Raw genomic sequence first — 26,227 nt, 5'->3', positions numbered from 1 at the left:
CAATGGGGACAACAAGGGATAATTTTCCAAGTCCCTTTGGAAACGTAGCTGTTCCCTCAAGTCAGTTCCTGTATGAGACCAGCCAAGGGCACTTTTAGGATATTTTTCCATGAATCAGGAGTGGTGTCCAAATCACACCCTGTCCCAGCCAGACTGAACGCTTCATTGGCTCTGTGTCCCGCCTCTGCTGGGGGTGCGCACCGCCCTGACTGGGGACCATTTGTTTTCACAAGATCTGGGAATTCCTGGGGCTCTCCAACTCCCCTTCATGGCAGTGATCCCAGGAGAAAAGATCAGGGATGCTGAGGCATTGGGAAAGGGGCTGGAGCACAAAGACAAATGAGTGAATGCAAATTCAATGATTATTTATTAGAATCCACTGGGGACCTGGGCTTACCAGGTGGTGCTAGTGGTAAAGAACCTGCCCGCCAATGCAGGGGATGTAAGGGACATAGGGTTCGATCCCTGGGTTGGGAAGATCTCCTGCAGGAGGGCATGGCAACCCACTTCACGGTATTCTTGCCTGGAGAATCCCATGGACAGAGGAACCTGGCAGGCTACAGTCTGTAGGGTCACACAGAGCTGGACACAACTGAAGCAACTTAGCATGCAATCACTGGGGACCTATCTCTGGGGTGGACGGACCAGGCATAAATAAAGGAAGGCTGATACTTCCAGGAGCGAAGGGCTATTGATCCTGAAACAAGCCCTCCATTACCCAGGGCAGTAAGAGCTGGGCTAGTGGGGGCCATGCCAGTACCCCAAGAAACACGCACCTCTTAGCTGAACAAAAACTCTTGCTTGCCTCCTTTTTCTGACTTAAATGCCACTTCCTTCTCTGCCTCTCTCTTACCATTTAATGGAAGAAGAAGCTGGGCGGCATCATGATGGGTGCAAGTGTCAAGGAGGGAAGAAGGGGCTGATGGCACAACCCCCCAGTCCAGCTTCGTGCTCTGAGGAATAAACCTGTACTCTCGTCAAGGGCTCCCACAGCCCAGAGCAGCCCCAGAGGAGACCGAACTTGCTGGAGCTGCAGGTTAATGTGGTCTCAGCCCAGATGGGAAAGGACTACCTAGAAGACAGATGTCCCCTCCAGCTCAGAAGCCCCCAGGCGCCAACTCCACAGCTTGTGGGAAGGATGCTGGGAGGGTAAGGAGGGACCCGAGGCTCCCTGTGAGAGGCACTCAGACCTAACAACCGTCAGCCAGGACCTGTATGGACAGACCTCCTCCCCGAGAGGATTCTGGAAGGGTTTTGTTGAGACAGGCCCCTTTGGGTCACAGGAAGTGGTGCTGAGGGCGGCTGACTTGGCCAGGTCACGAGTCAGCTCATCCATCGCCCAGCCATGCTTGGGGACCCTGAGCCAGACAGGCCAGGCTCCAGTCCTGGGGCAGCCGGCCGTCAGCCACGGGGTCTCGCCTCCCCAGGCTTCCATCTCCTTCTCCGTCGGGGGGACAGTGGTCACATGTACTTTCCCTGGGAGAAGTAGAGGTGACAGTTCTTGTGAAGCGCTGGGCACAGCTGCTGGTTCCACCAGAGTACTCTGGTCCTCACCATCACCACCATCGTCTCCTCCTCCCAGGGAAAGAGACCTGGACTGGAGCCGGTCAAATGCAGGATCAGGTTCTTGGTGGCATTCGTTATCGCTTGTTGTTGCTCAGTCCCTAAGATGTGTCTGACTCTTTGTGACCCCATGAACTGCAGCACGCCAGGCTTCCCTGTCCTTCATTATCTCCCAGAGTATGCTTAAACTCATATCCATTGAGTCAACGATGCCATCCAACCATCTTGTCCTCTGACGTTCCCTTCTCTTCCTGCTTTCAATCTTTCCCAGCATCAGGGTCTTTTCCAATGAGTCAGCTCTTCGAATCAGGTGGCCAAAGTATTGGAGCTTCAGCTTCAGCATCAGTCCTTCCAATGAACATTCAGGGTTGATATCTTTTAAGACTGACTGGTTTGGTCTCCTTGCTGTCCAAGGCTGCCACCCTCTAACTCGACGGAGCTCCAGGCCACCTCAAAGGAAGAAAACAGTGGCGTCCGCCAGTGGCCTCCGCTGCTAATTCTCTAAATTCCCCAAACATCTGAGTGGTGTGGTCCAACCCCTTCGAATCAATGGGCGTAATCTTGCCCCTAGAGCTGAGGGGGCGGACCACGGCAGAGCCAGGACTCTGTCGAGACTTCTGGAGACAGCCCGAGCATATCAATCTAATTCAGTTCTGCTGGTCAAGGTTGGAGGGGTTGGCGGCATCTGGATTTCCTGGGCCAAGGATGATCACACTCATCAGTCTCTTTATGTCACATAAAGTGGGGAAGCTGGCTGTGCAGTTGGAGCCCCTTCACAGGCTGTTCGGTGGAATCAAAGGCTGGCCTGGCTTCCCCCCAGTGCTGAGCTGTGTCTGTACAGACACTTTGGGGTTAGCAAGGGCATGGCAGCCCCTCCAGTGTTCTTGCCTGGAGAATTCCATGGACAGAGGAGCCTGGTGGGCTACAGTCCATGGGGTCGCAAAGAGTCAGACACGACTGAGTGACTGAGCACACACTAACGTTTCTGAGAAAAGCTTCAGGCTATGGTGTCTGACTCTTAAAAGTCGTTGGAAACCCTTGGAGCATGAGCCTCTTAGGGAGGATGATTCATAGATCCTTGATACTGAAAGATACACTCAGGTCAGCTCTGGGATCTGCTCACAAGGCACTGGGGACAAATCCCTCCTTCTGACCTCCTGAAAGACAGTGCCGGGGACAAGTCTCCATCAGACCAGCGCAGGCTGTCACTTTAGAGCTGTGGTCAGCCATGACCTTCTCACTTCCTCCATCCTGTCATCAGTTAGAATCATTTACCCTTCAGACACAGAGCCCCATTAGCCCAGCACTTCAAATTTTAGCCTTTTAAATGCACACTCTAAAATTCTGACTCATGCTACAGCACAGATGAAACTTGAAGACATTATGCTAAGTGAAATAAGCCAGACACAAAAGGGCAAAAATACTGTATGACTCCACTTCTATGAGGTTCCTGCTGCTGTTTAAAAGCTAAGTTGTGTCAGACTCTTTGAGACCCCATAGACTGTAGCCCGCCAGGCTCCTCTGTCCGTAGGATTCTCTAGGCAAGAATACTGGAGTGGGTTGCCATTTCCTTTTCCAGGGGATCTTCTTGGCGCGGGGTTTGAACCCGTGTCTCCTGCTTGGCAGGCGGATTCTTTACCACTGAGTCAACCTGGGAAGCAGATGAGGTTCCTAAACAGTAAAATTCACAAAGACAGAGGTAGAGTGCTGGTTGCCAGGGGCGGAGGGAGAGAGGAATGGGGATTTATTGCTTTATGTGTATGGAGTTTCAGTTTAGGCAGAACAAGTTCAGGAGAAGGATGATGGGAACCCTTGTATGACAGTGTGAATGTACGTAATGCCCCTGAGATGTACACATAAAAATGGGTAAAATGGTCATTTTTATGTTGTTATGTACTTTTTACCTCAGTAAAAAACTGGTGTTAAAAATTACTTTGTCTCTATGAGAAATGTTTGAATATTTCATATTTTAATGTGAAGTTTGAAACACATGACCGACTTGGGGGCGATAATACGAGATGAGAAGGGGAAAGGGCTTTTTTCCAAAAGGTAACCCGGTGCAGAAGACCAGGACGCCTTCTGAAACCCAAGAAGCAGGAAATGGTCCCCTCAGCTCCTGACACCAGAGTGTGGTAAAGAAACAACAGTTCTGAATGTCACCAGCACCACCATCACCCACCAAATGTCACTGCGATTCAGGGCGTCCTGCCAAGCGCTGTGCTGGGCCTCTGCTTTGAGTCAGAATGAACCTGCGTCAGATGGAGGAGGGAGTATTGTTAACCTGCAGTCAGTAAACAGCAGTAGTGGGACTCAGACTCATGGCTGACACCTTTCAACACACACCTCATTTATGGAATACGTTTGGCTCTGCTGCCTGGATTGTCAACTCTGTGAAGATGGGGGTTTTCATCGGTTCTATTTACTCATATTCACGGTACCCTTTGCAGTATCTGGCTGTCTGCCAGCTTGCAATAATGTTAAGTGAATTAACTGGATGAATGAACTGGTCCTTGCTGACCCACCAGCCTCAGTCCTACTATCCTACCCCTCCGCTTACTTCTAGGAATGCAGTTCCAGCCCAGTGCATGTGCGCGTGGGCACACACACACACACACACGCACGCACTCACAGACCAAGCTAGTCTATGCCAATTTTCCTAAATGCTCATGGGGTTCCGTCTGCTTATTTGTCAGGCCAAGTCCTACTGGTCATATATCGAGACCAGTCAATGTCATCTTGACTAGGAAGATGAAGACGGTCCTGACCTTTGCCCAAAGGCAAAACTGAGACTAGAAATGTTATCTAATAATGACTCTAACTGCCCTTTGCAAGGGCCTCCTGCGTTCAGACACGTATTCCTTGTGTTCTCCAAAGTCTCCACTCTTATGGTTGAAGAGGACGTTTCGGGTTCACCCCGTTTGGGTGCAAGGGCTTCCCAGGTAGCTTCCCTTCCCACTTCCCAGGCGTAGTGGTGAAAAATCTTTCTGGTAATGCAAGAGAGGCAGGTTTGATCCCTGGGCTGGGAAGATCCCTTGCAGTACAAAAGAGTAACCCACTCCAATATTCTTTCTTGCCTGAGAAATCCCATGGACAGAGAAGCCTGTCAGCTACAGTCCATTGGGTTGCAAAGAGTCAGACACGACTGAGTGACTGAGCAGGCACGCACAGTTTGGGTGGAGAGCCAAGAAGCCAGGTGAAGGAAGTGCAAAGGCAGTAGGGAATAGGAATCAATGATATGTAGGCACCTTGAAAAGAACGGAGACTCAGTTTCCTGGAAGCCAAGCTAAGGGGGACGGGAGCCATGTGGTCAGTCAGAGAAGAAATCAAACAGGTAAGAAACGCAAAAGTCAGGACATGAGAAACTCTAACTTGAAATATATGAACCTCCCTGCATAGGGCTTAATGGAGAGACTCTGAGAGAGAACAGCTTAACCACCTTCATGTCCATGACTCATGGAATACTTCCAAACGAATGTTCCAGTATAGAGATCTGAGTTTCACACCAGGGTTGCCCAGTTTTATGGACACTTCATGGTTACATGTGCAAACACCATCCATTAATCACAGGAGATGCATGGCTTCTGCCTGACCTGGCACCCAGCATTATGGTGTATTTCATTCCAGATGCCTGAGGGCTGGGCCACTAGGGATACAGGCTGGGTGGCTCTCCTTGGAGGCTCCTCTCGAGAGGTATATGTGAGAAGGTGGTGCTGGGTTTGTCAGACCAGGGTGCACACACACAGCCAGCATGTGCTCTTGTTCTCTCTGCAAGAAACTGAGAGAAGGAATCTGCCCAGTGTGCAGGTGAGACCCAGGAAGACTTCCAGGAGGAGTCCTTAAGCTCTGTAAAAATTGGGTCAGATTTGGACAGGACATGGGAAGGAGGAGGAGCTTCCCTGGTGGCTCAGACGGTAAAGAATCTGCCTGCAACACAGGAGACCTGGGTTGGGAAGATCCCCTGGAGAGATCTATGGACAGAGGCTACAGTCCATGGGGTCACAAAGAGTTGGACATAACTGAGTGACTCGCACTTTTACTTTCACTAGGAAGGAGAAGACTTAACTGCAGAGGTCAGGGAAATCTAATATTTGGGGCTGGGTGGAAACTGACTTCACTGACTGTTTTCAATGACCTCCTTCTGGTGAGGTTGCTGGAATCCACCCTTGCAGTGTCTGCGAGGGATCCATTTAGGGATTAATAAAGCAGCTAAAGACAAGAATAACAGGTCTGTTCATGACTTGCCCTTAACTCTAAGATCTCAAAGTCAAAGGATGTATCTGAAGAACTAGGCGCCCCAGGTCCACCCAGCTCCACCACCAATTTGCAAATGTAAGCACCTATCCTCCCTGGCCATTCATCCCTGAATAAATTTTACAGACATACTGTTGAGTAAAAGAAGCCAGACATGAAAAGTCTATGCTCTAAGATTCTATTTATATAAAATTCAAAAGCAGCCAAGACAATCTCCTAGTCAAAGAAAGCAGGATATTGTTTACCTTGGTGTGAGAGAGGTGGTGACTGAGATAAGACACATTAGGGGGCTGGTCAAGTTCTGTTTCTTGGTCTGGGTGCTGGTTATGGGCTTCCCTGGCGGCTTAGACAGTAAAGAATCGCCTGCAATGGAGGAGACACGGGTTCAATCCCTGGGTCGGGAAGATCCCATGGAGGAGGACATGGCAACCCACTCCAGTATCCTTGCTTGGAGAATCCCATGGACAGAGGAGCCTGGTGGGTTACAGTTCGTGGGATTGCAAAAGTGGGAATGAGTGAGTAACTAATCAGGTGTGTGCACTTTGCAGAAATTAATTGAGCTATTCACTTAAGGTCTGTGAACTTCACTGTATGTTTTCTATTTTGATGAAAAATGTACTTTAAAAAAAGTGGAAAATTTGCCTCTGGCCCTTCTCCCATGGATGAGTCTTTACAGCTCCCCTGGACTCCTCAGATTGCTAAGTGGAATGAAATGATGACTTTTCCTTCATGGACCAATGAAGGCAACGGTTTTGATTACGCTTTTTGTTTTTCTTACAAGGAAATGTTAAATTTAATTCTGGACAGCCTATTTGTTTTTCTAAATTAACTACTGCCAGGAAAACAGGCTGTGGGTGCTGAGCTGTATGCCTGTGCGTGTGTGTGTGTGTGTGTGTGTGCATACAAGTGTATACACGCGTATGTTCCCTTTCTATATTGATGTATTTAGACAAAAATGAAAATAAGCTTGAAGATGTTCTTAAACATGGTGATGGGCAAATAAATTGCCCCTTTAACTTTCCACTGGTGTCCGCATTAGCGTTAGTTGCTCAGTCATGTCCAACTCTGTGACCACATGGACTGTAGCCCGCCAGGCTCCTCTGTCCATGGAATTCTCCAGGCAAGAATACTGGAGCGGGTAACCATTCCCTTCTCCAGCATCTTACGGATCCAGAAATCAAACCCAGGTCTCCTGCATTGCAGGTAGATTCTTTACCCTCTGAGCCGCCATTGGTGCCCCTGGCATAGAGAAAATGTCCAATAATTATGTTGAATGAATGAAAAAAAATAGATGAATAAAACAACACAAGTGAGTGAAAAAGACTTGGACATACGTCTTTATTTGCAGGTACAGTGGTGCCGAAGGAGTTAACTACTCAAATACCTTCCCTCCTAGCTCAAGACGTTGCCAAGACAGATGAGCAAAGCACTGTCTGGTCCGTTTGGCTCAGTTGCTGCTCCAAACCCTCCTTTCTGGACGCTGGGCCACCGCTGGCCCAGCTGGAACCCGGAGGTGCAGCTCAGCCTCACGCTTGGCTGGTCAGACATTCAGGCAGCTAGTCCTGCCGCTGTCACGTTATGAAAGTCCCATTGCGGAGGTCCCCGTGCTGTGACGGTCCACTCTGACCGCTCTTTTAAACCACTCTGTCATGTAAATAATTTCAACAACAGATGCAACTTTAAACATGGGGCCAAACAGCCAGCTTCCTTGGTTCTCATTCCCAGGCCTGTACTGTCTCCCGAGGCCTGGTCCTCTGCCCCACCTTTCAATGCTCCTGGCATGTCCCCATCTGGGGCGATGGAAACTTCCCGGCCTAGCTGCTCCCTCTGTCTTCCCTGGACTGTGGCGCTCAGCTCTCCTGGTGACTCAATTCTGGCCCCGGGTGACCATGGCTTCCCGCAGGCTCCCTCCTCCACCCTGGGAGCAGAGGTGCCTTCTGACAGCCCGAGCCCTCAGGCCAGCTGCTCCGAGGCTCAGCCCTGAAGATCTTCAGGCCAACACAGAGCCTGGGCACCACCAGCGCCTGATCACATCCTGCTTTGGCATCACCAGCCTGGTGAGACATTATTTCTCGCTGAGCCTCATGAAAACCTTAGAACTCATCCTAGTCTAGTCCACCAAACAGGCCCTACTCGTCAATAAAGATGGAGGGACTTCCCTAGCGTTCCGGGGTTAAGACTCTGCTCTTATCCACTGCAAGGGGCACGGGCTCCATCCCTGGTCAGGGAACTAAGTTCCCACATGCAGCAGGGTGTGGCCTAAATACATAAATAAATAAATAAGGAGATTTATCAGCCACCCCTCCGATTTTGAGTTGTAGCAGACATGCTGTTCTCTGAGTCTGGCATCGGCATAGAAAGACCCACTTCTCTGATGCATGTTTGATGGAATCTCATCATTCCCTAAGCTGTTACATGCTCAGCATGGTGCCCCGTAAACTGGGGTCACAATAAAGGATTACAAAGCCTCCCTTTCAAGCTGCTGATGACGTGATCGGGGAGGCAGAACGCATGTGCCCACCAAGCCGTTCATAAGGAACCAGTGGGTGAAGCTCCCACGGGGTCCCCTCCACGGATGGACAGAGAAAAGGAGGCACAGTTGGCTGGAGTCAGGGTGCTGGGGAGGGCGACTGCTGACCCCTTGGCTAAGGAGTCTGGGGACTCAGTTCAGTTCAGTTCAGTTCAGTAGCTCAGTCGTGTCCAACTCTTTGCGACCCCAGGGACTGCAGCACGCCAGGCCTCCCTGTCCATCAACAACTCCCAGAGTTTACTCAAACCCATGTCCATCGAGTCGGTGATGCCATCCAACCATCTCACCCTCTGTCATGCCCTTCTCCTCCTGCCCTCAATCTTTCCCATCATCAGGGTCTTTTCAAATGAGTCAGCTCTTCACACCAGTTGGCCAAAGTATTGGAGTTTCAGCTTCAACATCAGTCCTTCCAATGAACACCCAGGACACGCATTTGGGAGGTGACACCACTGACCAGGGAGCACCCTTGGTGCTCCCATAGGTGCTCCACCCATAGGTGGGGAGTGAGCTGGGATGGGAGGTGAGCCACCGATAGTCCTAAAAACGGGCCACGGGCCTCCAAGGTGGGAGTGAGCCTGGGTGACCAGCAGGGGGAAGAGCATCTGAGGTCCAGACTGTCTCGTCTTTTCTCCCAAGCTTGCCGGAGGGAAGGGGAGGGACTGAGGGAAGAAGGGATGCAGGGCAGGTGGGCAGGCTGGTAGGACTCTCTCCCACCCTGCAGTCAGAGATACAGCGCCAGGTAGAGGATACCATCCCGACTGCTCAGGTTGGGCAGGGAGGCCATTTGGAAACACGTGAACAGTTTCCAACAGGGAATCCCTGCAGGCTCAGGGGCCTCGGAGAAATGCACACGGAGGACTGAGGTCTGGGACCAAAATGGAATCACTGTGGATTCGGGAGGAATGGAGAAGCTATGACGGTGAGACCCACCCCCAGGCAGGAGGAAGCTTCGAGACCCCAGCTCAGGCAGGACCAGGAATCCTCAGCTCCTTCACTTCCACTTGTTCCTCTCCCAGTAAAAAACAGTTGAAATGAATCACCCACATTCTAGCTCATTTCCTATCTCCTGGTTCTAGACGTTTCCAGTAGGAGAGCTAACCTGGTGCCAAGTAGTGACTTTTCCTGGTGTGCATGACTCACTGGAAAAAGTGCCTCTTGGGCTATTAAAAGAGTTGGGGGGGGGTGTGGATTTAAGACATTCGAGTTCAAAGCAAATTATATAGAAGCTAAGCAAGGACATATCATTCTGGCAATGAATACTGCTTTCTCCCAATAACGAGACAGGAAAAAATGGGCTCTTTAGTTGACGTGGTGCACTGATGTTCTAGGAAAGGATTAACTACTTCGGAACAAGGCCAACGAAACTTGGCTTAAGCAGGTCAACGTGCTGATGAATATGCGGAAGGTGTGTTTGTCTGCTAAATGCACTCGTGCAAAAGGAAAGGAATCTCCTGACTTCCTGAATGCACCTTATCCTGCTTGGAAAACCCCATCCCTGCTGATGTGGGGAACAGAAGGTAAGCCTGCCCATGAAGGTAAGATAGTCCATCTAGGGTAGATCCTCCCGGCGCTCTCTTTGCCCATAGGACCACCACACTCAGCAACCAGCTTAGACGATATGAGAGTATTTACAAGGTTTTAATAGAGGCTAAAAAGACACAGTGGGGTCCCCAGGTGGCTCAGCAGTAAAGAATCTGCCTGCCAAGGCAGGAGACATGGGTTTGATCCCTGATCCAGGAAGATCTCCTGGAGAAGGAAATGGAAGCCCACTCCAGTATTCTTGCCTGGGAAATCCCATGGACAGAGGAGCCTGGTGGGCTACAGTCCACAGGGCACAAAGGCGTGGACATGCCTGAGGGACTAAACAACAACAACGAGATGCAATATAGGTTACTGTTTTCACCTTCACCCCCAGCCCGTTCCTGAGCCCCATACTACCCAAGCTGACATTGCTAATGGGCTGAACAGATGGAAAACATGGGCAGAGGAGGACACGGCAGGGGAAGAAGATGCACTGCAAGGCAGTTTTTCAAGTAACTGGCTAATAGCAACACTGAACCTAGCATTAGCCTCAGGATTGTTCTAAACACCAAACCCAGGGGTTCACTACTGAACCAACTGCAGCATGCACAAGAGAGGAACCCTCTCATTCCAGGAATGGGAAGCGAGGCTTCTTGGTATTTGGCAAGTCTGGGTTCAAGTCAGGCTCTATCCCTTATCACATGTATGATCTCTGACAAGATAGTCATCTCCACCTCAGTTTCCTCATCTGTAAAATGGGAATAATAAAACCAGCTCCAAGTGCGATGTAGATTAAATGAGATTACAAATAGAAAGTACTGATCAGAATTGCTGCATTTAGTAAGCATAATTAAATGGTGGCCATCCTAATCTGTAATAGTTATTTATTTTTAAAGTTAATTGGGGTACAGTAAAATTATCAGAGTATAGTAAAATTATTAGAGTATAGTTGTTTACAATTTTATGTTAGTTTCTGCAGTATAGCAAAGAGAATCATTTATATGTATACCTATATCCCCTCTTTCTGTAATTGTCATTTTTCACTGAAATGTTGAGATTTAGAATTTATAAGCTTAGAGAGTCCAAGAGACTAGATGAATGCTATGAAGTCTTTTCAAGTTCAAATGCTTTTTCATCTGCCCAGAATATTCGGAATGCTACTACCTAGTGAAACACAAGCCAGCATGCTCTGGTCTGATTTAGGTACATTTTAAGTATGAAAAACTCAAGGCCAATACAGAATGGTAATTTTCCTGAGGGAAAAAAGTACCTTTTGTATCACGTCTTTCACTGGACACACAGCACGTGACTGTCACAGTCCTGGCACAGACGCACATGACTGTCTCATCACCGCTGTGATACAGTTTTTAAAGTTACCTAGTGGTGCAGAGTTATCCCATGATCTTAGATCCCATAAGAAAACTTCATTGTAAGCCCTCTGAACGATACTATGAAAAACAGTATCTAATGCTTCCTCCATGGTATTCCAAGCAAAGAAACAGTGTACGTACAATCTGTCAATCAACACTAAGGTACATTACCTGCTGAAAAACATCAACACGGTTTCGTACATCGGAAACGTCTCAGTCTTGCTGTTGAGCTGCAGGTAGACCCACAAAAGGAGTGTTTTCAGAAGGTGAAACTCACTGAAAGTGAACAACCTGGCCAAAACAAAAGATTGAGAAGTCCACTGAGTCGCAAAAACCATGCTGTGCATGTGAAAATGAAAAGTTGAAAGTGAGTTCAGGAAGGAGGCGATACCACCTTGAGTCTGTAGGTGGACTCACAGAGAGGAACCAAGTCTCCGGTCACTCAGCTGGCATGGCTGGGACTTGATCTTCAGCCAGCCTGAGCCTTCACCCACCTGCTGTGCGCTGTAAAATCATGACCATCATTGAATGAGCTCCAATTAGGAGACAGGGTTCTTAAGGTGGTTCCATAAGTCCTTTTATTAAATTCCACCCAGTAGCCCTGCAAAGTTGGGATACGCTCCTTACTTTTAGAGATATGGCTTCCCTAGTGGCTCAGACAGTAAAGAATCTGCCTGCAGTGCAGGAGACCCAGGTTCAATCTCTGGGTCAGGAAGATCCCCTGGAGAAGGGCATGACCACCCACTCCAGTATTCCTGCCTGGAGAATTCCATGGACAGAGGAGTCTGGTGGGCTACAGTCCATGGGGTCGCAAAGAGTCGGACATGACTGAATGACTAACACTTTCACTTTCACACTTTAGAGACGTGGATATTATTGAGACTGACCCTGTTTATTTAAAATTTAATGTTTTGTTCATCATGTTAATTTTCACTGTAAAATATTGCACTAAGATATACTTTATCTCAATGGCTGAGGTTTTTGGTGTCCCTTAAACTTTGCACCCAAGGTGAATGCCTCACTGGTCATATTCCAATCCCAGGCCCAACTGAGGAATAACTTGTCCAGAGTCACACAGTTCTGAGGTCAGACCTGGGCAGGGGTCAGTTCTGCCCCAAATTGGCTGTGGAATCTCTTGCAGGCTTCTTTCCGGCCCTGCAGCTGCAACTCACTCATCTGTAATGTAGCGATTACAGGCATTGCTAAGAGGATACAGTAAGTCCCCTACATACACAAAGCTCTTTCTGAGAGCAAGCTCGGAAGTCCAGTTTGTTCCTAAGTCCAACAAACTTTCGATCCCTGGGTCGGGAAGACCCTCTGGAGAAGGGAATGGCAATCCACTCCAGTATTCTTGCCAAGAAAATTCCATGGGCCGAGGAGCCTAGCAGGTGGGCTACAGTCTGTGGGGTCGGAAAGAGTCGGACGTGACTGAGCGACTAAGACTTTCACACTTTCCTACAAACTTAGCCTAGGTACCCAACAAACACAATTAGCTATTTACCACTGCTTCTATGCTTGTTTCCAGACATCCTAGACTTGAAGTAAAGAGACTGTACCATATACAGTACTGTACAGAATAGTACACAAAAACACGATTCCTTATGGAGGGTGCACACATGTGACAACGTAGGCCAGGCATGTGAACTAACTTATATGACTGGACATGCATGAATGCACATTCACATCTTTGAAAGCTCGAAACCTGAAGTGTGTAGGAGACTGACTATACTATGAAGGCTGTGTGAGGTGAGTCTATGAGTTGTATGAGCTTCCTGTCACTGCTGTAATAAGCTGCCACAAACCAAGTGGCTTAAAACAACACAAATTTGTTGTTGTTGTTCACTAATTCATTTCTGACTCTGTGACCTCATGGACCGCAGCATGCCAGCCTCCCCTGTTCTTCAGTATCTCCTGGAGTTTGCTCAAATTCATGTCCATTGAGTCGGTCATGCCATCTAACCACCTCATCCTCTGCTGCCCCCGTCTCCTTTTGCCTTCAGTCTTTCGTTCCAGGATCCCTAAGTACAAAATGAACCTCACTGGGTTTAGATCAAGGTGTGGGCATGGCCATGCTCCTTCCTGAGGTTCTAGGGGAGAATCGTTTCTTTGTCTTTTCCAGCTCCTAGAGGCCACCGGCATGCCTTGGCTTGTGGCCCCTTCCTTCATCTTCCAGCCAGCAGCATAGTATCTTCAAAGCTCCCTCTAGTTCTGACTCTTCCTCCTCCCTCACCCACACTGAAGAGTCTGGTGAGTCCATTAGGGCCACCCGGGAAATGCAGGGTGACCTCTCCATCCCAAGGTCATCCTACTGCCACTTTAGTCTCATCTGCAAGCTTTATCCCCCTTTGCCGTGCAACCCAACGTTTTCACAGGTTCCAGGGGCTGGGATGTCGACATCTTTGAGGGACCAATATTGAGCTGACTGGGCTTCCCTGGTGGCTCAGATGGTAGAGAATTTGCCTGCAAGGCAAAAGACTAGGGTTTGATCCCTGGGTCAGGAAGATCGTCTGTAGAAGGGAATGGCAACCCACTCCAGTATCCTTGCCTGGAAAATCCCATGGACAGAGGAGCCTGGCGGGCTACAGTCTACGGGGCTGCAAAGAATCAGACACGACTGAGCAACTAACACACACACACAGACATACTGAGCTGACCACACATACCGCTTGCCTAGCACAGGGCCTGGACACAGTAATGGGCTCAGAGGACAGCAGCTCAAACTCCTAGGTGGTGGGGCTGGATCCTGGCTCCAGAGCCCACACTGTGCCTGCAGCCGCACACGGCACCTCAACAAGAAACAAGGGAGACTCTCCTGGCGGTCCAGTGGTTAAGACTCTGTGCTTCCAATGCAGGGGGTGTGGGTTTGATCCCTGGTTGGGGAACTAAGATCCCACATATTGTGCAACACAAAAAAAAAAAGAGAGAGAGAGAATAAATCATGAAATAAGGGATGAGGAGAGGATGCTGCTGCCCATGAAGTCAGCTCTGTAAAGGATGCTTCCCAAACAGCTCCTCTCACAGCCTCTGACTTAGTTCTCCAAAGAGTCATTGCAACGTTTCTTAAACCCATTGATGTTTTCTGTCTCTGACCATGGAGATGTACCCTGGCTTCAAAATGTATCACAGCCTCTTCACCCACCACTTCAGCGGTCATGGTGGGTGGAAGCCAAGCTCAATCGTGACTCCAAGGGCAGCAGGAATGTCACCTTCCCACCTCTCCCACTATTTCTGGATGCAGTAGAACGGTCTCTTTCCTATTCTTTATTTTTAGGCACCTACAGATGCATGGGCTTTGACTATGGCCAGACAGGACCGAATCTGTCAATGTCTGGGCGATAACGGTGAGGCAGGAGTGGAGAGCTCACAGAACCTCCTGGAGCGAGGTTCCCAGAAAGAACTCTGCAAGGACTCCAACCACTGCTGGGCTGGGGAGCCCGTCTTCTATTGCAGAACCCATGCTTGAGGTCCCCACGCCCAGAAAGTTATTTGAGATCTTACTAAAGAGGGGTTTACCAACACAAGGGGAGTAATCAAGAACTCCACAGATAAGTACCCTGGTTACAATTTATGATGATGGATAATTGTTGAAATAAACTCCTCAGTTTTTAAGCCAAGTATCAGTTGCTGTTTAGTCACCGAGTTGTACCCAACTCTTTAGCGACTCTATGGACTATAGCCTACCAGGTTCCTCTGTTCACGGGATTTCCCAGGCAAGAATACTGAAGTGGGTTGCCATTTCCTCCTCCAGGGGATCTTCCTGACCCAAGGATCAGACCTGTGTCTCCTGCACTAGCAAGCAGATTCTTTACCGCTGAATCACCTGGGAAACCCAAGTATCAGTTGGGTTTACACTAGGATGAAATCCAAGCATCACCCTAAAATATAAGTTCCTACAGGAAATAATCAACCAAGGACATTCAAACATATTTTCATTTACCTAAGAGTTCTGATGATCTGAATCAAGATGGAACTCACAGAGATCCTAAACTTCCCTCCAATATAGGTGAACATCTGAGTTGCTCTATATGTGTTTATAGGGGCTCACAAATGGCCACTGGGATGTAATGGGTGTAAAAGTGCCTTTAACAAGACATTGTCCTCTATTTTGTGTGTGTGAGAAAACTATACATAAACAATAAATGTCTCCTTCCAAATATAGGCCAGAAGGAAAGCCGTGCCCAAGTGAACAAGAAGATATGAACAAGGTTACCCATTGCAGCACTGACTGTCCTAGAAAAAAAAGGAAGCCAAACCAAACAAAAAGACATTAGGAAGGGAATGAAAAAAAATTGCTGTCTGTTCATCCACTGGAGCCTCATACAACTAAAATTAAAAACGCTGATTAAGTACAAATATATCAACATGGAAACAGATCGCCAGTCCAGGTTGGATGCATGAGACAAGTGCTCGGGGCTGGTGCACTGGGATGACCCAGAGGGATGGGATGGGGAGGGAGGTGGGAGGGGAGATCAGAATGGGGAACATGTGTAAATCCATGGCTGATTCATGTAAATGTATGGCAAAAACCACTACAATATTGTAAAGTAATTAGCCTCCAACTAATAAAAATAAATGGAAAAAAAAATATCAACATGGAGAGAATAAGTCACATGATGTTCGTGAATAGTAGCAGAATGTCACAATCACTATGAGAAATTTAAACCTTTGCAAAACCGTATTGTGCATAATTTTTGCATGTACATATATGTAGCAAGCATGTAATCTCATGGGTTGGATGCACACAAATCCACAACAGTGGTTTGGTTGACTTTAGGGAAGGGAGGAAGACAAGAGGAACAATGAAAAATAGGGCTGTGAGGTGGGGGGGGGGAGGGCTGGGGAAGGTGACTACTGCTTTGTTGGATGTTTTATTTCTCAATTTATGACAAAATTTTACCATGTGTTCATTTGAGGAGATGGACTCAATTGTATTCTGTATTATTCTCCTACCTTTGTAACTTTTTTTTATAACAAAAAATATGACCATCCATGTGCCTGACCATCAATAAGGAATAAGAAGGTTTGGAGCAGAGCACATCAGTGGACTGATAATAACCATGGGTGTTGAGGCCACTCAGACCTGAGTTCAAATTTCAACTCTCTTTTTGCATGGGGGGAGCAATCCTTTTCTGTGATCTCCATTCTGCAGGGGAAAACCACAAGGAACACCCCCTAAAGGGGTTGCTGTAGGAATGAGACCTGATTGCCCACTCAGAGTATTCCACACACCCCAGTGCTTCATAACTGGTAGGTGGTGGTATTATTAGCCAGAGAAGCGTTGCTGTTCAGTCGCTCAGTTGTGTCCAACTTCTTGCGACCTCATGAACTGCAGCATGCCAGGCTTCCCTGTCCCTCACTATCTCCTGGAGCTTGCTCAAACTCATGTCCGTTGAGTCGGTGATGCCATCCAGCCATCTCATCCTCTGCCATCCCCTTCTCCTCCTGCCCTCAGTCTTTCCCAGCATCAGGGTCTTTTCTAATGAGTCGGGTTTTCGCATCAGGTGCTGAGCTTCAGCTTCAGCATCAGTCCTTCCAATGAATAGCTTTAGGAAATTCTACATTTGAGAGGGAAGCCCATCGGTGCTGCAGATGCCGTAGAGGACGCGGTGGCTGTTCTCAGGAATTCCTGAGCCCTGGAGACTCCTTGTATCACAGACGGAAGTCAGGGAGGGAGACATGTCCCCCCTGGTTGCAGGGCAGGCTTTCGTGCAGAACTAGAGAGATAACCCTCTGAATTCTCCACCCTCCTAAGTCAACACGGACACTGGCTTCCAGAAAAACAGAACTTGGAATGAAGCTTCCATAATATTAGAGTGAGTGAAACAGGGTCACTGAGTGATGACCTCTAAGGAGGAAATTAACTGAAAACCAGAGGCCCAGGAGGTCAGGAAAACCATGTGTGTTTTACTGAAGGCCATTTACAAGATGGAAAGAAAACCCAAAGGAAGATGAAGTCAAAGGGACTTTGGGGAAGGTGAATAGCCTCGAAATTGAAACATCTGCTGAGATGGACGTCGTTTCCAACCCAAACACCACGACCACAAGCCTGGGATGGGCCACAGTCTATGCTAAGTGGGGCCAAGAGACTCTCCACCCCTGACCCCGGGCTGACCTTTCCACAGCTGCTGTGGGGCCATGTGACTTCCCAGGACTGTGCAGATCTTGCTGAGCTCCGGCTGTTGGGAAACCTGGCTTCTGCTACACACGAGGAGATGGTGCAGTCACGAAGCTGGAGGCCTGGACCTTGGAGCCTGGAGCCCCAAGCTCCAGCCCTGTCTTTTATTATCCCTCCTATCTTAGCTAAAATAATTGGACCTCCTGCATAGGGTTGTGGGGATTAAAAGGGCCACCGCATACACCACAGCACACACCCAGAAGCGCTCAGTGAAAGTTAACTCGCCCAAAGGTCTCTTCTTAACCAGTCGTGGTCTGTGGTGCCAAGCCCACCAGACACTCAGATGAGAAGCCCGAGCCTGGTAAATTTCTAACCATGACCCCAGGCACTGGGTGTGGCCTGGGCCCCTCTTTCTGGCCCTCTGTTCCCCACCTCCCTCCTCCAGTTTTAAGGCAGGACATCAGCTTTAAGGACAGCAACCAGGCGGGGAGAGTTCACTTAGGAAGATAAGATGTGGGCACGAGGTCTGGGAGCTGAGAGTGTGGGCCTTCCAGGGCACACGAGCTGATGACATGCCCGAGGTCATGCAGGCTGCCCCCCACCCCGCCTCTGCCCGGAGAGCCTGGCACCGTCGGTGCTGACAGCCACCTCCTGGGGAGGGGCCGAGGAGCAGGACCCAGTTTCCACATCAGTCATGTCTCCCCAAGCCTGTGAGTCTAGACGCTCGACATGTAATGTTCTTGACCTCTTTTCCTGCCCAGCCAGCGTTTTCTAGGGCCTATGCCATTGCTACCATGCTGGCTGTGGTCAGACATTTTTTTCCCCTTTCTTGGTTAAATGCTACCAGTGGGGGAGGGACAGCTCAGACTTTCCAAGGGACTGACAGTGTTACGAAAAGTCTGAAGGCTGCCCTGTTTATCTTTTCTTCAAGGGTTGCACAACCTTTGCTCCATGGAGGGTGGAGAGCACACGCTTCTGGACAGGCCATGGACAGCCAGGGAAAAATGATCATGGGAACCCACCCAGGGCCTGGGGATGCCATTAGGACCCAAGTTCCCGAGGTAATGTTATTTAATATGTGGTCCTAATCAGATCCTGCACTGGAGGAAAAAGGATACTATGAAGGTTAGTGTTGAGTAAAAGATCTTAAGGTATTACATCAGTGTCAAATTTCCTCAAGTTGTTAACTGCCTCGTGATTATATTAGAAAAATTCTCTTTATTGTGAAACATTGACGTATTCAGGGACTAGGGAACATGATGTATGTAACTTGTCCTCCAAGGATTAAAAAATGCATGCTAATAAACACACAGAGATGCAAGTGATAAAGCAAACAGGGCAGAGACTGGATCAAACAGGGTAAAAGGTGCTGAGATAGCCTTTGCACTATTCTTGTTATCTAATTTGTTTGAAACTATTTTCAAGTAAAATATATTTTTAAACACTAATAAAAACTAAAGCACCTTTGGCTTAGGAACTTCACTTCTAGGAATTCAATGTGGGAAAATAATCTGAGATGAAAATAAATATATATCAAAGAATGTCACCAAAGTGCTATTTATATCAGTGAAACATTGGAAATAACCTAAAAGGCAAAGCATTGGCTGGAGTCTAAGGAAAGCCTTGTGGTGGTCACGTGGATAAGACAGAAGCCGAACTGGCAGAGCTAAAGACCTTTGGGTTAGAGATTCGATTGGAAGAGGGTTAAGAGCAGGCACGAGCCTGGGTTAGCGGGCCCTGCGCTGATCCGGGTGGGAGGTATGGAGCTTTGGCCTCTGGCTGGTGCCCACACAGAAGCCCACAGAGATGTGTTGCTCTTGGGGGGAGGATGAAGTGGTGTCCAGAAGGATTCCCAAGGGCATGACAGCTGGCTGAGGAACACTGGGTAAGGGGTGCAATAAAGGACAAGGGCACCAAACGTTAGGTCTTAGCCTTAACTGTCAGAGAGGTCATACAGGCAGTGGAACGCCTGGGTCTAGAGCTGTTAATGCTCCCTTTGTGGCTCAGCTGGTAAAGAATCCACCTGCAATGTGGGAGATCTGGGTTCGATCCCTGGGTTGGGAAGACCCTTGGGGAAGGGAAAGGCTACCTACTCCAGTATTCTGGCTGGGAAATTCCATCGACTGTGACTTTCACTCACTCACTCAGAGCTGTTAAGGGGAGGGGCCAGGGTGGGAGACAGAAACTGATTTAGGGCTAAGAGCTTTTTTTCTTTTCCCCTTTTCCCTAGTTTCCAAATTTCCCATGATGCATGTGTCTTAATATTGACAGAATTTTAAAAATTATTTATGCAATCACTTAATTCATTACCTGGTGGGTGAGACAGACAGAATCTGCCTGCAATGCAGGAGACTCAGGTTCCATCCCTGGGTCGGGAAGATCCCCTGCAGAAGGGAAAGGCTACCCACTCCAGTATTCATGTCTGGAAAATCCCATGGACAGAGGAGCCTGGCAGGCTGTGGTCCATGGGGTCACAAAGAGCTGGACACGACTGAGTGACTAACACTTTGACTTTCACAGGGAAACAGCAGGCACCCCAAGGATCCCTACTCTACCCTTCCCCGTTTTGACCCCTCCAGAGGCCAGGCTGTCCAGGAGGCTGGCACATTTGAGATGGAGGGAGCGCTGCACATTGGGCATGTCCAGCAGCGGTGTGAGTTCGGCACTCCCCACCCCATCCACCCACCCTACCCATCCCCTCCTCCCATCCCCAGCCCCCACCCCAGAGGCACCTCCCTGAGAGCCCGCTCTGACCTGGGGGACTTCAGCACCTTGTGGAGCAGCTCCTTTGGGATCTTCCGGAGGTGGATCTGTGTCCCCAGAAGAGGGACCAAGTTCATCTCCATCCATTTCTCACAGGCGGTGGTGAGGGGCTCTTCCTTGTACTGAGAAGACAGGAAAACCCCATTGAGAAAGGAATCTCTGGGACTTATCCTGGTGGTCCAATGGTTGGGAGTCTGCATTTCCACTGCAGAGGGTGCGGGTTCGATCCCTGGCCAGGGAACTAAGATTCCACCCACCCTAGTAAGGGTGCAGGCAAAAAAAAAAAAAATTTTTAAGGTAGAAAGGAGTCCCTGGTGTTTCGGCGCCCTCTGCTGGAGCGTGACGGTGCAACAAGCGTGCTCTTAGAAGGGCCGCGCTGCAGCCCTGCTCAAACCTCTTCAAAACACATGCACTGATAACATTTTCTGAGTGTTTGCGATGCTCAAGAGGCTGCACTAGCTTGAGTCAAATTCATCCTGCTACCCTATGAGGTTGGTTCATCATTATTCCTATTTCGCCAATGGAAAATCTGAGGCTCCAACATCCCTGCTCTTGCCTGAGGTCATACAACTAGTTAAGCGGTCTGACCTACTTAAGTGGGCTTGCATGCTGAAATGCAACTAGTTACATGGGCTTGTATGCCAAAATCTCTGGACTGAGGTCTGTGACTGATCACGGAAGCTCCACCGGCCTTGGGTCTCACTTTTCTCCTCTTATAATGAGTTAGAATACATCATTCCTTGCCAACCCTGACACACTGCCTGGGCCCAGAGGAGATGCATTTCCCTCAGCTCCATCAAGAATGTCCTGGAACGTTGTCTGCTGTTTTGGTGAGAAAGGCTGTCCTTTTTCCCGCCCTCTTCCCCAGTTAAAGCTTTTCTGTTTGGGGGGATGTTAAAATATTCTTTTAAAGATAAAATGGTTTGTTTAAGTTTTTCACTTGGCAAAATAAAAGGTGGGCACTGTTAGGTTGGTACCATTGGACAGATTTCTTGGAGCTGAAATCCCAGAGTCTGGGTACTCTTAAGGGTCCCCAAGATGCTGTGTGCCCGCCCAGGTTGTTCTCACCTTGCAGCCGGCCAGGTAGAAGTTTTTGATGGTGCTTGGCGTGAGTCCGCTCATCATGATGGTCACACACCTGCAGAGAGAGAACACTGTTCCTGGAGGCCCCAGGCTGCTTTCAGGAAAGTGAGCAGCCCCAGAGGTTTTACTCAACTCCCATGCCGGCGGCTGAGTCCTTTCATGGAAGGGAAGGGAAGGAGCCTTATTTTAAGGTTGTGGACATAGGGCTGGAGGGCAAGACCAGCAAGGCTTGTTGCAAAGAGCTCTGGGCTGAGGGAGGTGAGCTCTGAGATCAAATCTTTCCAAAGAAAAGAGAGTAGCTTTGGCTCTAATGAAAACTATTACTATTTAGAGATTAAGCACCTAAAACCGCCTTATTGTTGTTGTTTGGTTGCTAAGTCATGTCCGACTCTTTGCATCCCCATAGACTGTAGCCCACCAGCTCCTCTGTCCATGGGATTTCCCAGGTAAGAATACTGGAGTGGGTTGCCATTTCCTTCTCCAGGGGATCTTCCCAACCAAGGGATCAAACCCTCGGCTCCTGCATTGACAGAAGAATTTTTTACCGCTGAGCCAAAGGGAAGCTGAAAAGTGCCTTGCTAGGTTTTAATTTCAGCCAGGATGACATGTGGTTGCCTCCTGCTGAAGGCAAGTTTCTCCTGTACAGACCGTCGCCGAGCTTCTTAGAGGTGCCTCCAGTCCTATTTCCTCTCAAAAAGCAACTTTCTGATGAAAATCTCTGTCCTTTTCACACCTAGGCCTCATTTACTTGCTGTTGTTCAGCCGCTCAGTCAAGTCCGACTCCTTTCAACCCCATGGACTGTAGCATGCCAGGCTTCCCTGTCCTTCAGCATCTCCCTGGAGTTTGCTCAAACTCATGTCCCTTGAGTCGACAATGCTATCACAACCATCTCATCCTCTGTTGTCCCCTTCTCCTCCTTCCCTCCATCAATCCCAGCATCAGGGTCTTTTCCAGTGAGTCGACTCTTCGCATCAGGTGGCCAAAGTCTGATTTACTTGGTACATTTATTTATCAAGGATCTGTTTACTGAGCACTTACGAGGTGCCAGGGTGCCAGGCACCCTTCGAGGCACTTGGGTTACGAAGAACAAAGCCAGTGGGCCCAGCACACGAGTAAACATACAGACAGGCGACCACATTATGACAGCTGCATCCCAAAGCCGAGAACGAGCAGAGGCTCTGGTCACTCTCCCCTCCCAAGCCTCAGGCTCTCCTCTGCTGGCAAAACCAGATAGAACCTGCTCCTATGGCCTTCAAGGTCTGCACGACCTGCAGTCACCCTAACCGCCCCACCCACCTTTCCCATCATCTTTCCACGCCCCTCCCCGACTCCAGCCACATTGATTCTCAGTGACCAAGCAGTTTCAGTTTCTACGCTCTCATCGGCACGAAGCCCCCCTTTCTCACACCCTTGACAGCTGGACTCCTGCCGGGCTCAGCTCAAGTACCACCTCCTTTGGAAGTCTCCCTGATTGCTTCTCCCCGCGTTCCCTTTGCTCTGATTGCCACGCCCTCGTTCGGCCTGGGGCTTCTGCCTCATTGAAGCTACAGACTGCCAGGCAGCAGCCCTCCCAGCATACATCCATCCCAAGGGTCTCCTCTGCAGCAGCCTCTGTGGCAGGTTCTGGAAATACCTGTCATGTGCAAGGCTCCTCCCCTCCTGGGGCTCCTGGGCTCGCCATGAGCTGATCTCACAAATCAGCGAGGGGAAACCAGGTGTGAGAGGGGCCCCATCCCTCACCACGCGTGGTGTTCTTCAGGTGCTGGCTTTGCCAGGGGAGATGCGCAGACAGAATTAGCTGGGTTTGAAGCTGGGATGCAGAAATCAGTGCTCCTCATGCCTTCCCCCATGGTCCCCCTCCTCACCATGAGACTCCCTGGCTGGGTGGGCTCGGAATGGTCAGACTTCCCAGATCGGAGGACAGAGCAAGTTCTGGGGCCACGCAGGCCAGCTTCCTCCAGACTCAGAGAGGCTGGGGATTTCCACTTCCAGAAGGTCTAGCGGCACGAGGTAGGTGCTCAAAGATGGGACTTCAGCCTTTCATGCAGGCATGGAAATGTCCTTCCAGCCCTGTGAGCCTGGAGGGACCCAAGTGACCCTTTGGGAGGGTGTGTGTGTGTGTGTGTGTGTGTGTGTGTGTGTGTGTGCAGGTAACAACCAGTAACTATGATCCTAGCTGTGTCAAAGCAGACACTGGTGCACACTTATGTGTGCATCTAAGAAGCAGTGCCCTGTATAATCCACACACACACACACACACACACTTTATCCCCCGAAGATGGGCAGCCTCGGGTGTGGGTGATTCAGACAGCGGCCATCCAGTGGTTTCACACTGGCAGGGATCTCAGCCAAGATGACCTCTGAGAGCCCATCCAGCGCACCTGGGGTGGTGATGCTATCAGAGTGACCTGGGGGATTTCTGCTCACCCACAGACACACACTCACTTGTGCATGCACACTGAGGCTTGCACTGCCACATCCCTGCCAGCCGCACCGTCAGCCTCTCGAAGGCAGGCGAGACCCACCCCAGCTGGGAGTCAGGCCCTCCTGGCCCTGAGCTGGGATCCCAGCCCCACCACAGTTATCTGCAGCATCTCGGGGCAGGCCTGTGAGCCCCAGGCCGGCCCAGGTTTGTCTATCAGCGGGATGATAGTCTTGGCTCAGTATCCGGAGCCCTCCCTGCTCAGGCATTCAAGACAAGGCATGTGGAGGAGGAAGGAAAGGATGAACCTTTTATTCTTTACTCCGCCCCAGATAAGCCAGTGCCAGGGCTCCAGAAGGACCACAGGGTTTGATTCTGGCTCCTGGTATGGCAGCCGAGGCTCACAGACAGGAGGTGGCCGGAGGGAAGCTGGCCTTCCAGGTTTGGGGTCACAGATATCTTCCTGCATGGCACCAGTCACTCAGAAATGCCTGTGTACAGAAGCTGTGATTTTGTAGTGATCTGACATGTCACTAGGCCATGCGCAGCTGAAGTCATGTGATTCACAACAGCAGGGGAGCGGGGATTCTCAGGAAAACCCAGACTTTCCCCCATCACCCGCAGGGTCAAGGTCAGACGCCTTGGTTCTCCTTGAGACTCTCCACACCTGTCCCTGACTAAGACGGCTGACCTCCCATCTCCCAGCTGCCCGCCAGTCTGGCCAGGCCGACATGCTGGAGTCCCTTGTCTGCGTGTCCTCGGCGGCCACAACCAGACCTCTGACAGCCTGCATCCCTGGGTTCAAGCGGCACTGCATCGCCAACGAGGCTTCAAGATGCTCTAGACTGAGGATCTGGCCAGTTATTTCAGGTGACCCCAGAAATGAGGCATTGACTCAAAAAAAAAAAAAAAAGAAAATCTGTGGGATTGAATCTGGCTAGGTGAATTCTATTAAAAGTGAGTTGAAGGTCTTGGGAAAAGACCCTGACCCTGCCTTTTACAGAGCTGCTGATGTCCTCTGTAGGCTAGGATGGGAAGTCCATTCATTCATTCCCTCAAATGAAGAAATGAAGAAACGGAAGCTTACGGTGGTGAAACAAGCCAGGCAAAGCACCCCTGCCCTAGATCTCCTGTCTACTGAACTGCATCAGGAAGTGAGAAATCGAAGAGCTATAAGAAACCACCCCTGTGTTCAGGATGTGAGAGCAGTAAGCACACATCCTTGGAAAATCCCCAGAGAAGGGATAGAATAGTCGAGAAAAATTAATCCCATCAATGCTTTTCCATTTGGGTCACCTACCTTTCATAAGCATTGACGGAATGTAGGATTATTAGACAATACAAAAAAAAAAAGTGTGAAGAGCCAATTCGTTGGAAAAGACCCTGATGCTAGGAAAGATTGAGGACAAAAGGAGAAAGAGGCAGCAGAGGATGAGATGGTTGGATGGCGTCACTGACTCAATGGACATGAGCTTGAGCAAACCCCAGGAGATAGTGAAGGACAGGGAAGCCTGGCGTGCTGCAGCCCATGCGGTTGCAGAGTCTGACACGATTGAGTGATTGAACAACAACAAAAAAAGCGGGGGAGTTCTAAGAAATGCTCCTCCAAACTGCAGGTGCCAATTTCACTTGAAATTAATTTTATATAAACAGAATTTTCCATTTGAGAATCCCCCACCTTTCACACCACCCCACTTCACTCCTTCCCGATGTCCCAGAGACAGTTGGACGGGAGCTTCAGAGGAAGGGACCCTGCCCATCAGATACCCACTGCCTCTCTGGTGTCCTGGAGAAGCCCATGAAGTCGTTCTTAAAGGAACACACTCGTGAATGAAGGTGTGGTTGAATCAACGGCTGAGCCAAGTCCATCTGGCCCAGGGCCATTGAGGCGAGGGGGAGCAGGAAGGGTCGGGACCACAAATGAGAGAGTGACGTCACCACCTCTTCTGAGCAAACCAGAACAGGAAATGTTAGGGGGGCAGGTTCTGGGTCCCTTCGGGCCCTCAGGGTCCTGGCTGCTCTACCAGGAGGCTGGGCGGCCTTACCTTTGAAACAGGCTGCTGAACTGGAGGATGTGAGCGGCGGCCAGCACACCCAGCACGTCATCCAGGCACATCTTCACCTCGCGCATGTAGAGGTTCTTCAGGGCCGTGGCGAAGGCTGGGGAGGCAGCGTCCGAGGGCCAGCCATCAGCCTGGGGGCTCTGCAGCCCCGTGTCCCCCACGTCCAGGTGCCCCACCCCCCCGCCCTTCACCACCAGTGTGCTGGAAGAGTGTCCCGAGCTGGGGACAGGCGAGATGCAGCAGGCAAAATGCACCCACGCTGACCTGGGTGCAGACGCTGCCCAGGCTCCCGGCCCCCAAAGCAGCTGAGGATGAAGCTAAAGAAAACAGGGCTCTTATGAAAAATCTTCTGTGAGTCTGGGCCTCGGGGCTTCTGTCCTAACCTGGGGTCCACGGCCTGGGCAGGGAGGTGGTCACCCCCCAACATGTGACCAAGAAGGCATGCTTTGTTTTCTTTGGAGATGACATACTTAACAGCAGGTTGTCCTCAGATTGTCCGACTCTTTGCGACCCTGTGGACTGTAGCCTACCAGGCTCCTCCGTCC

General features: G+C 49.8%; 1 protein-coding gene across 1 annotated transcript in view; it reads right to left on the bottom strand.

Annotated features, from left to right (window-relative positions):
- Window positions 1-26,227, bottom strand: part of BTBD16 (BTB domain containing 16) — a 51,326-nt gene that overhangs the window by 8,691 nt on the left and 16,408 nt on the right. The window contains exons 7-10 of the mRNA XM_061163181.1: window positions 25,665-25,779; window positions 21,182-21,251; window positions 20,105-20,235; window positions 11,407-11,526 (exon numbers count right to left, since the gene is read on the bottom strand). Of these exons, the coding sequence (XP_061019164.1) occupies window positions 11,407-11,526; window positions 20,105-20,235; window positions 21,182-21,251; window positions 25,665-25,779 (436 nt within the window). The remainder of the gene's footprint in view (window positions 1-11,406; window positions 11,527-20,104; window positions 20,236-21,181; window positions 21,252-25,664; window positions 25,780-26,227) is intronic.

Source organism: Dama dama, chromosome 15 (genome assembly GCF_033118175.1).
Source record: "Dama dama isolate Ldn47 chromosome 15, ASM3311817v1, whole genome shotgun sequence".
Lineage (NCBI taxonomy): Eukaryota > Metazoa > Chordata > Mammalia > Artiodactyla > Cervidae > Dama > Dama dama.
This window is presented reverse-complemented; position numbering and strand designations above follow the sequence as displayed.